This window comes from Strongylocentrotus purpuratus, unplaced genomic scaffold (assembly GCF_000002235.5).
Source record: "Strongylocentrotus purpuratus isolate Spur 01 unplaced genomic scaffold, Spur_5.0 spur5_scaffold_18, whole genome shotgun sequence".
Classification (NCBI taxonomy): Eukaryota; Metazoa; Echinodermata; class Echinoidea; order Camarodonta; family Strongylocentrotidae; genus Strongylocentrotus; species Strongylocentrotus purpuratus.
The window spans coordinates 21,509,839-21,523,945 of record NW_022145603.1 but is presented as its reverse complement, the minus strand read 5'-3'; the positions used below and the strand labels follow the sequence as shown (position 1 = coordinate 21,523,945).

At 36.1% G+C, this 14,107-nt stretch overlaps 1 protein-coding gene across 1 annotated transcript; it reads left to right on the top strand.

Moving 5' to 3' along the window:
• Positions 1 to 6,880: 6,880 nt before the first annotated feature.
• LOC577433 (monocarboxylate transporter 12-like) lies at positions 6,881 to 11,499 on the top strand. The gene is made up of 4 exons (XM_011685858.2): positions 6,881 to 7,226; positions 8,139 to 8,282; positions 8,788 to 9,942; positions 10,228 to 11,499. Exons 1-4 carry the CDS (start codon positions 7,013 to 7,015, stop codon positions 10,359 to 10,361), a joined length of 1,647 nt encoding a protein of 548 aa, XP_011684160.2. The 5' UTR covers positions 6,881 to 7,012; the 3' UTR covers positions 10,362 to 11,499.
• The last annotated feature ends 2,608 nt before the right edge of the window (positions 11,500 to 14,107 follow it).

The window sequence follows — 14,107 nt, the reverse complement described above, 5'->3', positions numbered from 1 at the left end:
CAAAAAGAGGATCATGGGGAACCAATGGTCACCGCTTAGGCATTGTTTTCTACATAGAGGGAGCAAGTAGCTACCAGTAGTGAGGTGGGGCTTTAAATGCTAATTCAAATGATTTATTAAAATCAAATCCTGTTATGATAGGACAAGCATCACAAAATAAACAAGTTTAAGTGCAAGTTTATTTCCACTCTTAAAAAGAAAGCAACAATAAAAAGATATATACCAATAAAATTTATGGACACATACACCTGTACATTTACACATAAATATATAAACTTGTACGTCTACATAAGTGCGAAAAGGGGGAAAAGTTAATTTTAAGTTAGAGTTGACGAGTATACAAACAAAGCAAACCAAAACAAAATAGAAGTATGCTGATTAGAAACTACATCCAAATGATATATGCATACGACAAAGAATCCTGTGATAATTTCATTGAAAATAGGTCTTCCAATATTATTGGTGCCTAAAATTTGAAAGCTAATATACAAATATTACATGTGGAAAGTTTTAAAATTATGTATACTGCATGTACATGTAATTGAAAGTTATAAATAAATTATCTTTCTATGATCGAGGAGCTTCAGGTAAATATATGTAGGTAGTACTTGTAACTTCGGTAATTTGTCAGCATCTGAAAGAAATGAATTGTGGTATGTCCTAAATATTTTACAGATTTTATAGGATGCTATCAATTTTTATACATGTGTATGTACTTTCATTTTGGAATGTTTAAATTTTTGTTCATGTGTAACAATATATAACTTGCAAACTATTTCAATACAACATGTTATGTTATTTTAATTAATTAAAAAACATATAAAACTAGTTACCCGGTAGATAGTTTCAAGTTTCAGAACTCAGACGTCTTTGACTCCCATGCAAAGACAAAAGAACCCCAAACCATCTTGCAAAATGTTAAGAAAAGCAATACACAAAAAGGGCAACAAATTTGTAAAGACTTAATTCTTATAAAGTCTGAGGGATCGATCCTATCAAGTTCTGATTGAACATGTCACCGAAGTTATTAACTTGTGTATTCATGGTTTCTTATATAAGATAAGGTTAGGTTTTCAAAATGAAACCATCAATCTTTTATACATAATTCTTTTATTGCTTAATTTTGTATTCCATATCTTTTATTTTATTGTTTGTACTTATTTTGTGATATAAATATTCATATAAATGTTAGAATTATTTGTAGCCAAACTTGCTTTAGTTTGGTCATAACGCCAGAAAATGTTATTCCTGTAGTTTTCTTAGTGTGACCATAAATTTCTTGGAAACAGACGATATTCGTTTATGCTCGACCTCTTGCGATACATGAATTCAGAGGAAATTTTTTTATTTTGTTAATATTTTTAATTTTCAGAAGTTTGGTAGAGGCTGAATGATTGCTTAACAAAATATCACATCTAATGAACTCAAAAGTTAGAAAATAATCTGGTTTGTGATATATAAAATCAAGTTAGGAAATTCATGCAATTCAAGTACACAACAGAAGAAGAAGAAAAAAATTGCAAATTTTGATTCAAAATCTCAATTTGTATTTATTTTTTCATAAATGGTATGTATTTGTTTTCTTCTCGAAATGGTATGTATTTTGCTCTTCATATACATGTATAAAGGGATAATATTGGGATTATTGGGATCAGCAAATGAAGTTCATAATATTTAGAAAACACGTCTGAAGTTGTATGCATTCAATTTATGTTTATACAGTATGTAATACTGGTATGTATATTGCCTGATCGTATAGTTAGTTAGTACCAAAAGAGCCTTACAATCACTGTCTTTAATTGTCCATGTAACACAATATGTAACAAAACAATCATATTCATGTAATCAACTCATTCATGTTCTAATTGTTTAAGATTAGGAACTTTACAAGCTACCCTGTTTAAACCCTTCAGTGCAAACGTTAACGCTAATTCCATATCGATATCCAATTGATGTTTGAGACTGCCAAGTGCAAGATATGGTATTTCCGAATTTTCAACACCCTACTTTTCTGTGTTTTCTCAATCAATTTGAAGTAGAACCAAATCGAGGCTATGCCATGAAAAAAAAGTAGGGAAAATGGCTACTCTTTGTTACCTATATTGGAGTATGGAGTCGTAGAACCTTGCCTTATTCAGTGATGAAACTGTACATTATGAAATGATATGTATGAGATATAGATTTCGAGATATAGTTATGTTTATGTATACCTTAACATTTTTTATATTCAAATGTATATTTAAGTGTTTAACTTGTATACATGTATTTTATATGTATATTGTGGAATACAGTTCAGCGAACTAGCTTTTAGATTTTCTAACTTACATTTTTCACTCTAAGATGACATATGCTAATGAGAAATTAGGATGGCTGACTTGTAAGATTAGTGTTGTTATAATTATTGAAGTTATAGAGAGAATCATCAAAAGTACAAGTATTACATTATTTGCTTATTAATTCATACATTTGCATATTATACATGTATTCATATATTCATGAACTAAAGTTAATTCAACTGGCTATTAGATTTTACAATTTACATCTTTCATTCTAAGATGATGTATCTTAACAAGAAATTAGGATGGCTAACTTGTAAGAGTAATGTTTTTGTTAAAATCGTTGCTATCCATAAAGAAGTGTCAGCTACAGAGAGAATAGGCAAGAGCGCAAGTACTAAATAAAAGTATTATATTATTTGTTTATAAATTCATGTACTTACTAAAAAACTAATATTTTGCTTTATAGTTGTAGATTTTTGGTCGATATTGAAATATGGATCTTTATAAGTTATACATGCAATAGTGCAATATTTTCTAGTGGGAATATAATTCAGCGTTATTAGGGATGTAGAATTTCTTATATTCTTGTGAAAATAAGCCACTTCTCACTCACTTTGAACGTAGCGGGTCATTGCGTGTAATGTATAAGGGGGATTCCACCTCCTCATAGACTTTACACACAAGCGTGGGTATACACACTCGATGACCAGTGGCTTATTTTGCGAGAAGGCCCAATTTCCTGTGCTATCCACACAAATGTTTTTATTAGGAAAGATTATGAAAAGCCATTTAGGGAAACAGTGCCTTGTAATATTAACATTTCAATTTTTGTAATTTTCCACGTAAAATACGATCACAGAGGCTTTCAAGAAATCAAATTAATGTTTTTACATTACAATAATCTGACTATGATTTATGTAAGCAATAGAACAGGGTACTCGAATCGTCCTGGAATTTATGTTTAGGTTTACAGGTTTGCGACTGTGTTATATTTGATATTATAATATCCAAAGCAAAGGGCATCCAAATACATATTTATAGTATTGTATATTTATTTATTATATTACCCAACATAAGTTTTAGAAGATTTGGGAATAGTTCTTGTAAACTAAACTTCTTCAAATTGCTGTTCTAAATGAACTCTTCAAATACACAAACTGTCCAGACACACAACGTCCGAGTATACTACCTGTATACCAAGTGCATGTAGTTATACATTCCTAGTATGCCGTGAGTGTGAAGAAATACCTACTGAGATAATCATTAGTACAGGGTATGTACAGGCAGACCTGTCTTTAGCGGCTACCTCTCTATAAAGACCACTTGTTTTAGAGGTTCCTCACATTGTCTCGCCCTAGGAGGGAAGATGCCTAATTGAAGAACCTGTCTAGAAAGGCCATCTGTCTACGTTCATAGGCCATTTTTTTCAGTTTCCAATTAATGGTCATTACAGACAGGCTTGACTGCAGTTTTAAGAAAAATGTGACACTCTGCTGCATTGAATTGCTGTGATCTTGAGAACAAATATTAATGTTATTTGATAGTATACCTTCTTTTTAATTGGGGTGGAGGGTAATTTGGTTTTTAAATGTGTGTGTCTAGGCTTCAATGAAATGGAGAGTTCAATAATCCAATAATTGTGCCAGTAATGCAGTCAAACCTGTCTATAGTGGTAACTTAAGTTGTCTCTTAATTGGAAGAAATATATGCTGTAGATCCTGTCTAGACAGGACACCTGCGTACAGTAGTCAGTTTTCATTTTTCCCTTGGGTGACCTTTATAGACAGGTTTGACTGTACTACAGTTAACAGACATGTATATTTTTCATGAAAAATCATGTACCTTTTTTTTTAATACACCAGTTTAGGGTTGTGTGCGCCATTTTAAACAAAGCCAATGACCTAGAGGTCATGTATTTATGCGTAAATTAAGATTGCGCCCATGCAAATTATGATGATATCACTGCCTACGCGCTGCGTTGTGCGCACACATCATCATTTGCATGGGCGCAATCTTAATTTACGCATAAATACCACTGACCTCGGGTCATTGGCTTTGTTTCAAAGCCAATGACCCGAGGTCAACTGTCTGCGCCTGTGCACTGATACAACCGTAAACTGGTGTATTGCAGATAAGATTAGTTAAGTTATATTTTATATCTACACTAATATTTTATTGTATTTAGGAAAATAAAACATGGTAGAATCCCTGCTTTTTAAATCTAATTTCGTTTCCTGGTGTTCCTTTATCATTATTTCGTTTATTTCTGTAATTCTCTGGAGTTGCCTTTTTCTCAGTTTCCCTTTCCCATAAAGATTTATCCTTTATTTACTTTTTAATCTATGGTGGTAAATCCCCCCCCCCCTCTCTCTCTCTCACACACACACACACACACACACACACACGCGCGCGCTCTCTTTCTCCCTTCCTCCCTCTCTCTCTCTCTCTCTCCCTCTCTCTCTCCCTCTCTATTTTTCTACCCCTCTTTTTCTAGTTCTTCCCTTTTTTTTTTTTTTCATTTTGTTACCTTCCACAATCATGTCTTTAATCTGAGGGGGGAGGCGTGATGGAGAGAGGGGAAAAGAGATAGAGAGCGCGAGGGGGTTGGAGAAAAAGGGGGAGTGGAGGGGAGATAGAGAAAGAGAGAGAGAGAGAGACTGTGGGGGTGCTGACTACAAAAAGTGTAGGTGGGATTGCTTGAAAATTTAAGACCTTTTTGTTGTCAGCAATTCTATTATTATGGGCCTAAGATATACTCATTCAAGCCTCGTTTACTTCTCTATGATCTATTAGTTTTCAGTACAATGCATACAATTAACTTAGTTTTTTTGCTGCTTGCATTACTACATCTTCTTGGGCTTCTAATGTTACTATTTCGTAAAGTAAATGCGGAAAGGAATAGTGAGTCAAAATCAAACCAAATGCAATTAATTTGGAAGTAGGTCGCTGGCCGGTGTGGGTCACATAACGCGTACCCATGTATGCGCGCTTCCATTGTTGACGTCACAATATAGGAAACGCATGGTGAGTTCATCATTATGTTGCGCATGGTGACCTGAGGACCGCATAGCGGGTGTATACGTAATATGATGATGATGTAAACGTGTAAACACTAATATCCATTACAAAAAACCCAAACATCAACGAGGAAAAGCATGTATACCAAGGAAACCAACACTACCTCTCTCTTCAAATGATATTTGAGAGCAACCAATAATGACAGGAAACCTGCAGACCTGTAAGTATATATATCATGTAATACATTTGTTAATTGCTTTTGATATTAAGAACGAATACTTTCCGATCTCTTGCAGCAAATGAAGAGCAGGACGAGGGATTGTGTCCGGAGACTGAATAAAAGTAAAGCTGCCACGTTTGACGTTGGATTATACGAAAAATAAGCATCCAATTGCACCAACCATCATCATTTTATAATGCCCTTTATAATATAAGTCTTAACAGATCTATATTGTATAAAACATTACTTAATGGTAATCTTCTTTGGATAGGTAATTTTTCCGGAAGCACGACATTTTTTGAATTTTTGAATTTACCAAAATCATATATAGTCTTTTTAAAAATCAATCGTCATTATGAAATGTAATCACGGGAGCAAATTCATTTCAACGAAGCTTAGTTGCAATTGCAATTGTCAAAATAACAAGAAATTTACGTTTGAATTGTCTTTTTATCAAATTTGTAGACAGTGTAAACTATTATTTGCGTTACATAATATGTAATGTAGTCTGGCTAACCTCATACCAAGATCCCGTGAATTTTCAAGCTGAAGAAAATGGAAGAAGAAAACAAAGCCATACTAGCTACGATAATGGATCGAGACAGACCGCCATCTACGGTAGCAGCAACAACAGGCAATGACAAGGAAAATGGAGGAACATGTGAGGAAAAAGAGAAGGAGGGCGAGACACCAGAAAAGAAATCATCTGCAGCAGTAATTGAAGGTAAGAATACTTAGAAACCCGCCACACTTTCACATCAAACCTCCCCATCCCCTCTCTTTCTCTAGCTGTCTGTCGATTCTCTCTCTCTCTCTCCTCCCTCTCTCTCTCTTTCCGACTCTTTCTCTCTCCACCTCCCTCTTTTTACTATCCAACCATCTGCTCGTCCGGTTTCTACAAGCCCCCCCCCCCCTCGCTGTGTGTTATCTCGTTTCCCCCTCCCGCTCTCACTCTCTCTTCATCTTCTCCTGTTTCCTTTCAAATTACATTAGCTTGATTCTTTACCTATACTTCAATAGTTACATCGACCATGTAAAACATGTTTAATAATTCAACAACGAAAAAAATCTTCCCGGTAGGCAATCAAATTAATACTAGTTCAAAATGTGAAATCGAATCTATGATGAGACGATTTATATTTAGGCTATTCGACGTACATGCAGTTAGAGAATTATAATATATTGCAGATATTGTGGGATGGAAATCGAAAAAAAATTGTCGGGGTTTGAACCTAGCCCAATGTTGGTCCTCATTCGTTTAGGATTAGTTTCCAAATTAAGGACTTAAAAAGACAAAAAACATGGTTCCTCAAGTTATGTTCTCTGTCTTGTGTTTTTTTTTTTTGTGAACTACAAAGTTGACCAGATAACCAGTCTTGATAGTGAGAACAGAAGAACAGCCGACAGCGCCCTCTCACCGATTGACCTCCAAACGCATCATAACGGAAACACCCTCCCAGAGGATGGATCACAAACCTCAAAACAAGATGAAAAGATGACGAATGCAGACAGCGCCCACTCACGGCATCTTGATCGAGGATGGGCGTGGGTCGTCATGGCAGCGGCCATGATGACCCACATCATGAGCTTTGGTTTGATCTATGCCATGGTAGGGATATTCCATGTTGAACTGCTAGCGGAGTTCGGGAGAAGCGATTCTGACACGGCATGGACGGGAAGCATTCTTCTAGGAACCATGTTATGTTCAGGTAAGAACCTCAATAATTTCTCTAAAACTCAATTTCTCTAAAACATTCACTTTAAAATAATAATGTTGTTTATCCAGGGAAGCCTCATCAGCTTCAATGGTGTTCTTCGAGAAGCCCTGCACATTAATATCCTCGAGCAGTCACCAGGTTCACTTTCTTTTAACATGGGTGAATAGAGGGAAATTAAGATGTTTCCCAAATTCGTTAGTGCCTGTTTGGGATTCGAACCCTCAACCCTCAGACTGAGGGTCAAGTGAATGAACCACTATACCATATTCTCCCTTTTTTCAATTTTGTTTAAAATCGTTGCTTGGTAGTATATATTTGTTAAGGCTTTTGACTCTTAAATTTAAAAAGTCCCATGTTTAAACTTTTCTCAATGCTTCCATTCTTGGACAGATGTATTAAATGGATATCTGACAAGGTTGGAGAACTTTAGTTAGAGGGCGTGTAAGAGTAGTAACTGATTTAGCTAACCTGGGTTAACAACTTCAAAATATTATCTATATTAATATAAAATCGTAAAAAATAACAAAACAGAAATGAACAAAAATGTATCCCATTACCTTAGTAATAGGGGGTCATTATTTTACCTATTCAGTTAAATTATTTGATCTTCTATTTCTCAACTACTTTCTAAAAATCCAATCGAGGGCAATTTCAATAGCCTTTTGTATATCCAATCACATTCACTTTCGCATTACGTCATAAGTCATAGTCATATTCGTAAATTTCAATTGGTGACGCGGCACAAGGCTATTGAAATTGCCTTAACTTGATGTTTCGAAAGTTGTGGCGATCGTATTTGAAATTGATTTATTATTTGGCAGGTCCAATCGCCAGTGCCTTGGTTGGTCGGTTTGGTGCCCTAGCTGTTGTACTCGTGTTTATAATTGATTTATTACTTGGCAGGTCCAATCGCCAGTGCCTTGGTTGGTAGGTTTGGTGCCCAAGCTGTTGCTATCGTCGGGGGCTTGATGGCATCAGCAGGTTTCTGTCTTAGTGCTCTAGCGCCCTCTCTGGACTACCTCTTCTTCACTTACGGCGCTTTGACAGGTGCGTGACTTAAAGGCTAAGTCCACTCCAAAAATAATTTCATTTCAAAAGATGCAGGAGAACAAGAGAAACAGAGCAAACAAAAATTAAGTAAAATCGAATAACTATTAACGAAGTCATAATTTGTTTTTAAAGTATGAAAAACTATGGAACTTAGAAAATCACTACACAAAATGCCAATTTGATTTTCAGTTTGTGACGTCATTGCCTAACTATTTATCAATTGCTTTATATATTTTTCATCCCATTAATTTCCCTTTTTATCCCCCAAAACTTGATTTCCCCATGCCTTTGCCCAGGTTATATGATTTGTATCATATTGCGTGCATGACATTGCAAAAAATTGATTATGAACTTTGAAGAATTGATAGTGTAATTTGGTATAAGATGGCGGTTTTCAACCTCTCCAAGATTATTTGCACCAAAGAACTTACCCTCTGTTTAATGTCTACCACTATTTGCGTTTACCAAATTCGTTTCTTCTTTCCCCCATGTTTTTGGTCAGGTTTTGGATTCGGTCTCTGCTACCTTCCTTGTATTGTCATGGTAGGGCGATTCTTCGAGAAGCGTCGATCTATCGCTACAGGGTTCGTGGTCGCTGGTTCCGGCATGGGTACTTTCATGTTCGCTCCCATCGTCCAGATCATTGTCGAAGCAGTCGGTTGGAGACACGGTTTCCTCGTCCTGGGAGCCATGGAACTTACCCTCTGTCTCTGCGGCGCTACCTACATCCCGAAGCTGATACCTGAACGTCCATCTCCTGAGGATTACCAGAAGCATCTTAAAGATCTTGAGAGACAGGAACACGAAATGAGTTTGGACGACATAGAGCTAACGGAACTGGACTCTATTTTTTCGCTGAGTACCTACCTGCCTGTTGGAAGTGTGAGTCAGACTGTGAGTCGGAACGTCAGCAAAAATGTGTCAGCGGCATCCCTGTCAGCCCCGTCAAAACCATCGGCCGATGAGTCAGTAGAAAACAAAGACACGGAGTCACTAAATACGCTAAAGGCTGAAACTGTGACGCGGGTGAGCATAGCAGAGGATGCACGCACCCTGACAAGCATTATGCCTTATACTGCAGCAATGGACATCTACTCTAACAGGATACCTTCAGCCTCAACCGTAGCAGTGCCTGAGTCGATCCACGTAGACAGACGTTGCGGGCGCTGCATATCTCCATTCTACAAAGTGTTGCGGTTACTGAATAACCGTTTCCTGGTGGTGTTTGCCCTCTCAAACTTCGTCCTTTGTATAGGTTACCAGTTACCATACGTCTACTTCAAATCTTATGCCATTCGTCTTGGTGTCGCCGAGGATGAATGGTCCTTTATCCTCTCGGTCATGGGTATCATGGATACTCTTGGAAGGATCCTCGTCGGCTTCGTATTTGATCGTGTCCTCGGGAAACATTGGCGGATGTTAGGTTACGTATCAAGCTGCACTCTTGCGGGCACTCTTCTCCTCATTGTGCCGTTAGTTTCAGGATATCTGAGCCTCGCCGTTATTGCTTCTCTTTTTGCGTTGATTGCCGGATCCACGGATTCGCTGACACCTGCCTTGCTTGTAGCATTTGTGGGGTTGGACACACTAGGTTATTCCTTTGGGTTCGTCATCGAAATGCAAGGATTGGGATTTCTCGTTGGACCACCAATTGCAGGTAATAACTTTATATCAAAATCATCATTATTGTAAAATCGTACATTCTGAGAATCATATTCAAGTTTTTCAAGAATGCAGTTGGTATGGGACAATGAGATTCAGGTGAACTACCATATTAGATTTTATCATTGTCTTAAACGCTACTGCTTTATTTTGTCCACTTTTGGTTAGGGTAAACATGTTAAGATCCGTCTGAAACCTCGTCTACAATGTTTTTAAACAATTATTAAAACCATACTCAACATCTCCCGCCCCTAACGCTTTCGAATTTATTTCCAAACAGGCGCCCTCTATGGCTTGTTCATGGATTACGCTGTGGTCTTCTATGCTGGAGGATTTGCTTTTGTGCTTGCTGGGATCATCATGGTGGTCGAGCCAGTGCTGGGTGGAAAATTTCGATGCCGATCAAGAACCTAGTTTAATTTTTGTAAAGCATCACCGATCATAACTTTAAGTTTACCGTAAAGCTCTGTTGGAAGTTCACGAAAGCTCATGAAGTTTATGGAACCAATTCTTTCTGAAGTATGTACGAAATGGCATTTGCAATGTTCCTTTCTTTCGGAAATGATATGTATCAATTAACAGAAAATATGATTAATTGGTAAGATCTGAGTCTCTTCTTAAAATTCATGATAATATAAATTTAGAGACACTTAGAGCCTCAAAGGTAAACTTATAATGAACTAAAACTAGCATGTAGATATGTTTTATGAAAGCAATAATAGCATACCTAGATAAATATTGAAAACAGAAAAATATGATTGTGGAAGTATTACAAAAAAGAAAAGGGAAAACAAATATTAATGACTGGTATTTCTGGCTTACCCATAAAAAGTAGTGACAAATAAAGGATAAGAGCTGAAGATGGGAAATGAAAAAGACGGAGAGAGAGAGAGAGAGAGAAGAGAGCAAATTTATTTTCAAAAAAGAAAGGAAGGAGGATGTAAAGAGAGAGAGAGAGAAGGAGAGAAAGAGAGACAAAACTCTAGAGAAAAAAAAACACGAGAAAAAGTTGAGAAATGTGAAAGAAAAAGACAACGAAGGAACACAGATAAGGCAAGGAGTTTGAGTGTAGATGATGAAAGGGGAAGGGAGAACGAGAGAGGAATAGGGAGGCGAAAGAGAGAGAGAGAGAGAGAAAGAGAGAGAGAGAGAAATGGGAGGGAGAGCAAGTGAGTTAAATACATGACATGATAAAACAGATAGAATTTTTACCATGGCCCAATAATAACCTATAAAAATGCAGGAAATGTAGCACAGGGACGATGAATCAAATGATCGCTCTTTTCTGTACTTGTTATACTGACGATAGGGTGATACTCCTCAAATGTTTGCAATTTGCATTATATTAATTAACGCTCGGTCGATATTTTTCCAAGAACCTAATTTTTATTTTGCGTAAAGTATTTTCTTTCTTTAAACGAAATCGTTATCATTGAATAGCGAATATTTTCGAAGCCTTGAAGGAGCAATTTTGTTTCTGGTTGGTGCTTAATATGTTTGATAACTTTATTCATTGACCATAGTAGTAGTATTAGTAGTGGTAGTAGCAGCTTGCATTATGCAGGTTTGAAGATCATTCCCGAAAATATCTTTTACTTTGTTCATTTTGTAGTGAATAAAAACAATTTTCAAATTTCTCAGCACGTGTTATTTCTTTTGATTTGTATATTCAATTGTGGTCTGCAGTGAAATAAGAAATAGATGGAGGGAGAGAGAAAGAGAGAGAGAGAGAGAAAGACAGAGAAAAGATAGACAGTGAGAGAGAGAGACAGAGAGAGAGAGAGAGAGAGAGAGGGAGAGAGAGAGCGAAAGAGAGAAAGAGAGCATGTAAGAGAGTTACTACTTCTACTCGGATGAAAATAAGCAATTGAGTAGTGATAAGAATGAGAACAATTTTTTCACAAAAAATCTAACAAGATTCAAAATAAATTCAACGAGACTGAGTTGTTAGATGCTCGCCAGTGAAAGATGAAAACGACAACCTACCAATAAATGAGTACAAAATTGTTTCACCTAATATGGATTCATCGACATCCCTTGACCTATTTTCCTCGTTAATCTTCGATTTACCTTATGAAATAATTATTATAGAACATAGCAATGTGCAAACGCATCCTGGATAATTTTGTACTTTGAATGAGACCTTCGCATGTGCAGTGGAAAACTTCAAATATCGCAGTGGAGTGGCGTAAACTGGATCGAGTGGAGGGGGGGGGGGGGGGGGGGGGGCACTGGTCCTTACCTGGGAAATGAAACGTAAACTTACAAGGCTTCTGATTATGGGGAGGGTGCTGGACATGGTCACAGCCTCTTCTTTTCTCGTCTTTTTCCTCCTTCCTTTTCTCGATTTTGTCTTTTGATTTTGTTTTGCTCACTCGATATTTTTATGTTGGGGGGGGGGGGATATAGGGGAGGGGGCATTTTCTCCCGTGTATTCATGTAGCTTCGCCACTGCATCACGGCGCTCTCAACATTGGTCTCCATTGGTCATGGTGATGTCGCATCATCGCTCATGCCGTATCGATATGGGATGACGTTAATGTAGTTCAAGACCGTCCCGCGCACCGCAGATCGGATCCAAGGCGAGTACACTGCAGACGATATCGCTTCTGCATTCGGCTGAGCAGAAAATTGAAATAGGTTTCGGATCGAAGTGAAGGCTAAAATGGATTCGAAAAATGTTGCAGCAAATTTTCTCGTAAGTCAAATTTGTATTTTACATTATCTACTTACTCGATTCAATTGTAGATTCATTTTTCATCTACTTCCTAGCCTCTTTTAGTAGTTATTATTATCAAAGTGTACTCTAAGAATTGGTACATATTTTGTACTCGCCGAATCCGTGTATTTCCATAGATGAGTAGGATTACTATTATTAACATTTTGGAAAATGATTTATATCTAAATATCAATTAAATGTACGGTTGGTTATATGTAATCTTAAAATTGCCAATTCTTTTTAAATAATCAGTTGCAATTTCGACATAACTTCAATAGCTAATAGATATCACTAATCCAAATTTTTGAAATGGTCGAAGAACAGCCTGAGGGCTTGTTTGATAGATAATAGATAATGAGAAGCAAGAAAGAGGATAATCATGATAATCAATCTAGGCGTTTTACCAAATTGAAAAATCATATGTTTTCTCTTCTGCAGAAGTCAGAGAGAATTTTTTTTCTTCAACTGCTTAAGATTGAATATTTGTTTCTTTTATTGTCTGGCGTTCTTGTTTATCTTATAGTCCATAATTTATTTAAGAGATGCATTTCAATTCTTGGCTCCATTTTTTGCTTCTAATCAATTTTCACATTCAGTTCAGTTCAGTTCAGTTTCAGTTTATTTTCATATTTCTCACATGTTGTATAGTACATCATTACATATAGCATGTTACATTTTGAACTCATTTTAGGATGCGTTTATACAAACAACAAAAAAGAATGATACATAAGACTAAGTTGCATTAATGATCTCGTTCAATTTTTTTTTTAATTTCAGTTCATCCTCGTTTTGCAATTTATTTGCATAAGTGGACAAACTACGGGTAAGTATTCAAATTCTACTTTCTTGAAAAGAATATGGAAGATTTAGAGATTTTAGGCCTATAGCCCAGCTATTTTCAGTAATCAAAGATATAATTCCGTTCCTTTCTTGTTGGGAAGAATTTAAATTTTCGAATTTCCGTGACCTTTGTTTAAAAAATAATCATTTGCTGTTGATTGATTATTTTGTCATAGATTGTTAATACCAATCGTCATCAGACTTTCTGCGTTCCATATTATATGGAAAGACTTAATTTCTCTTTTTCCAAATATATAGTTATTTTGTATAAATGTAAATGGCTCACGTTTTAACAGAATATAATTTATTAGGTGAAAAATATAATAAATAGACTCGGGAGTCATTACAATAAATCCTTTGACTTTGATATTGATATTCATTGTATATATTTCATACAAATATCAATATTTATTGACAATAGATTTCTCTCATTTTCAATTTAGTTCCATTTAACTTATTTATCATATAACAAGTAAAAACATATCGGGGGTCTCGGGAGTCATTACAATAAATCCTTTGACTTTGATATTGATATTCATTGTATATATTTCATACAAATATCAATATTTATTGACAATAGATTTCTCTCATTTTCAATTTA

Coding starts and splice junctions, on each gene's coding strand:
- LOC577433 (XM_011685858.2), top strand. CDS start 7,013: ATGACGAATGCAGACAGCGCCCACTCACGGCATCTTGATCGAGGATGG. Junction 8,283..8,787: donor CACTTACGGCGCTTTGACAG/GTGCGTGACTTA, acceptor GTTTTTGGTCAG/GTTTTGGATTCGGTCTCTGC. Junction 9,943..10,227: donor CGTTGGACCACCAATTGCAG/GTAATAACTTTA, acceptor ATTTCCAAACAG/GCGCCCTCTATGGCTTGTTC.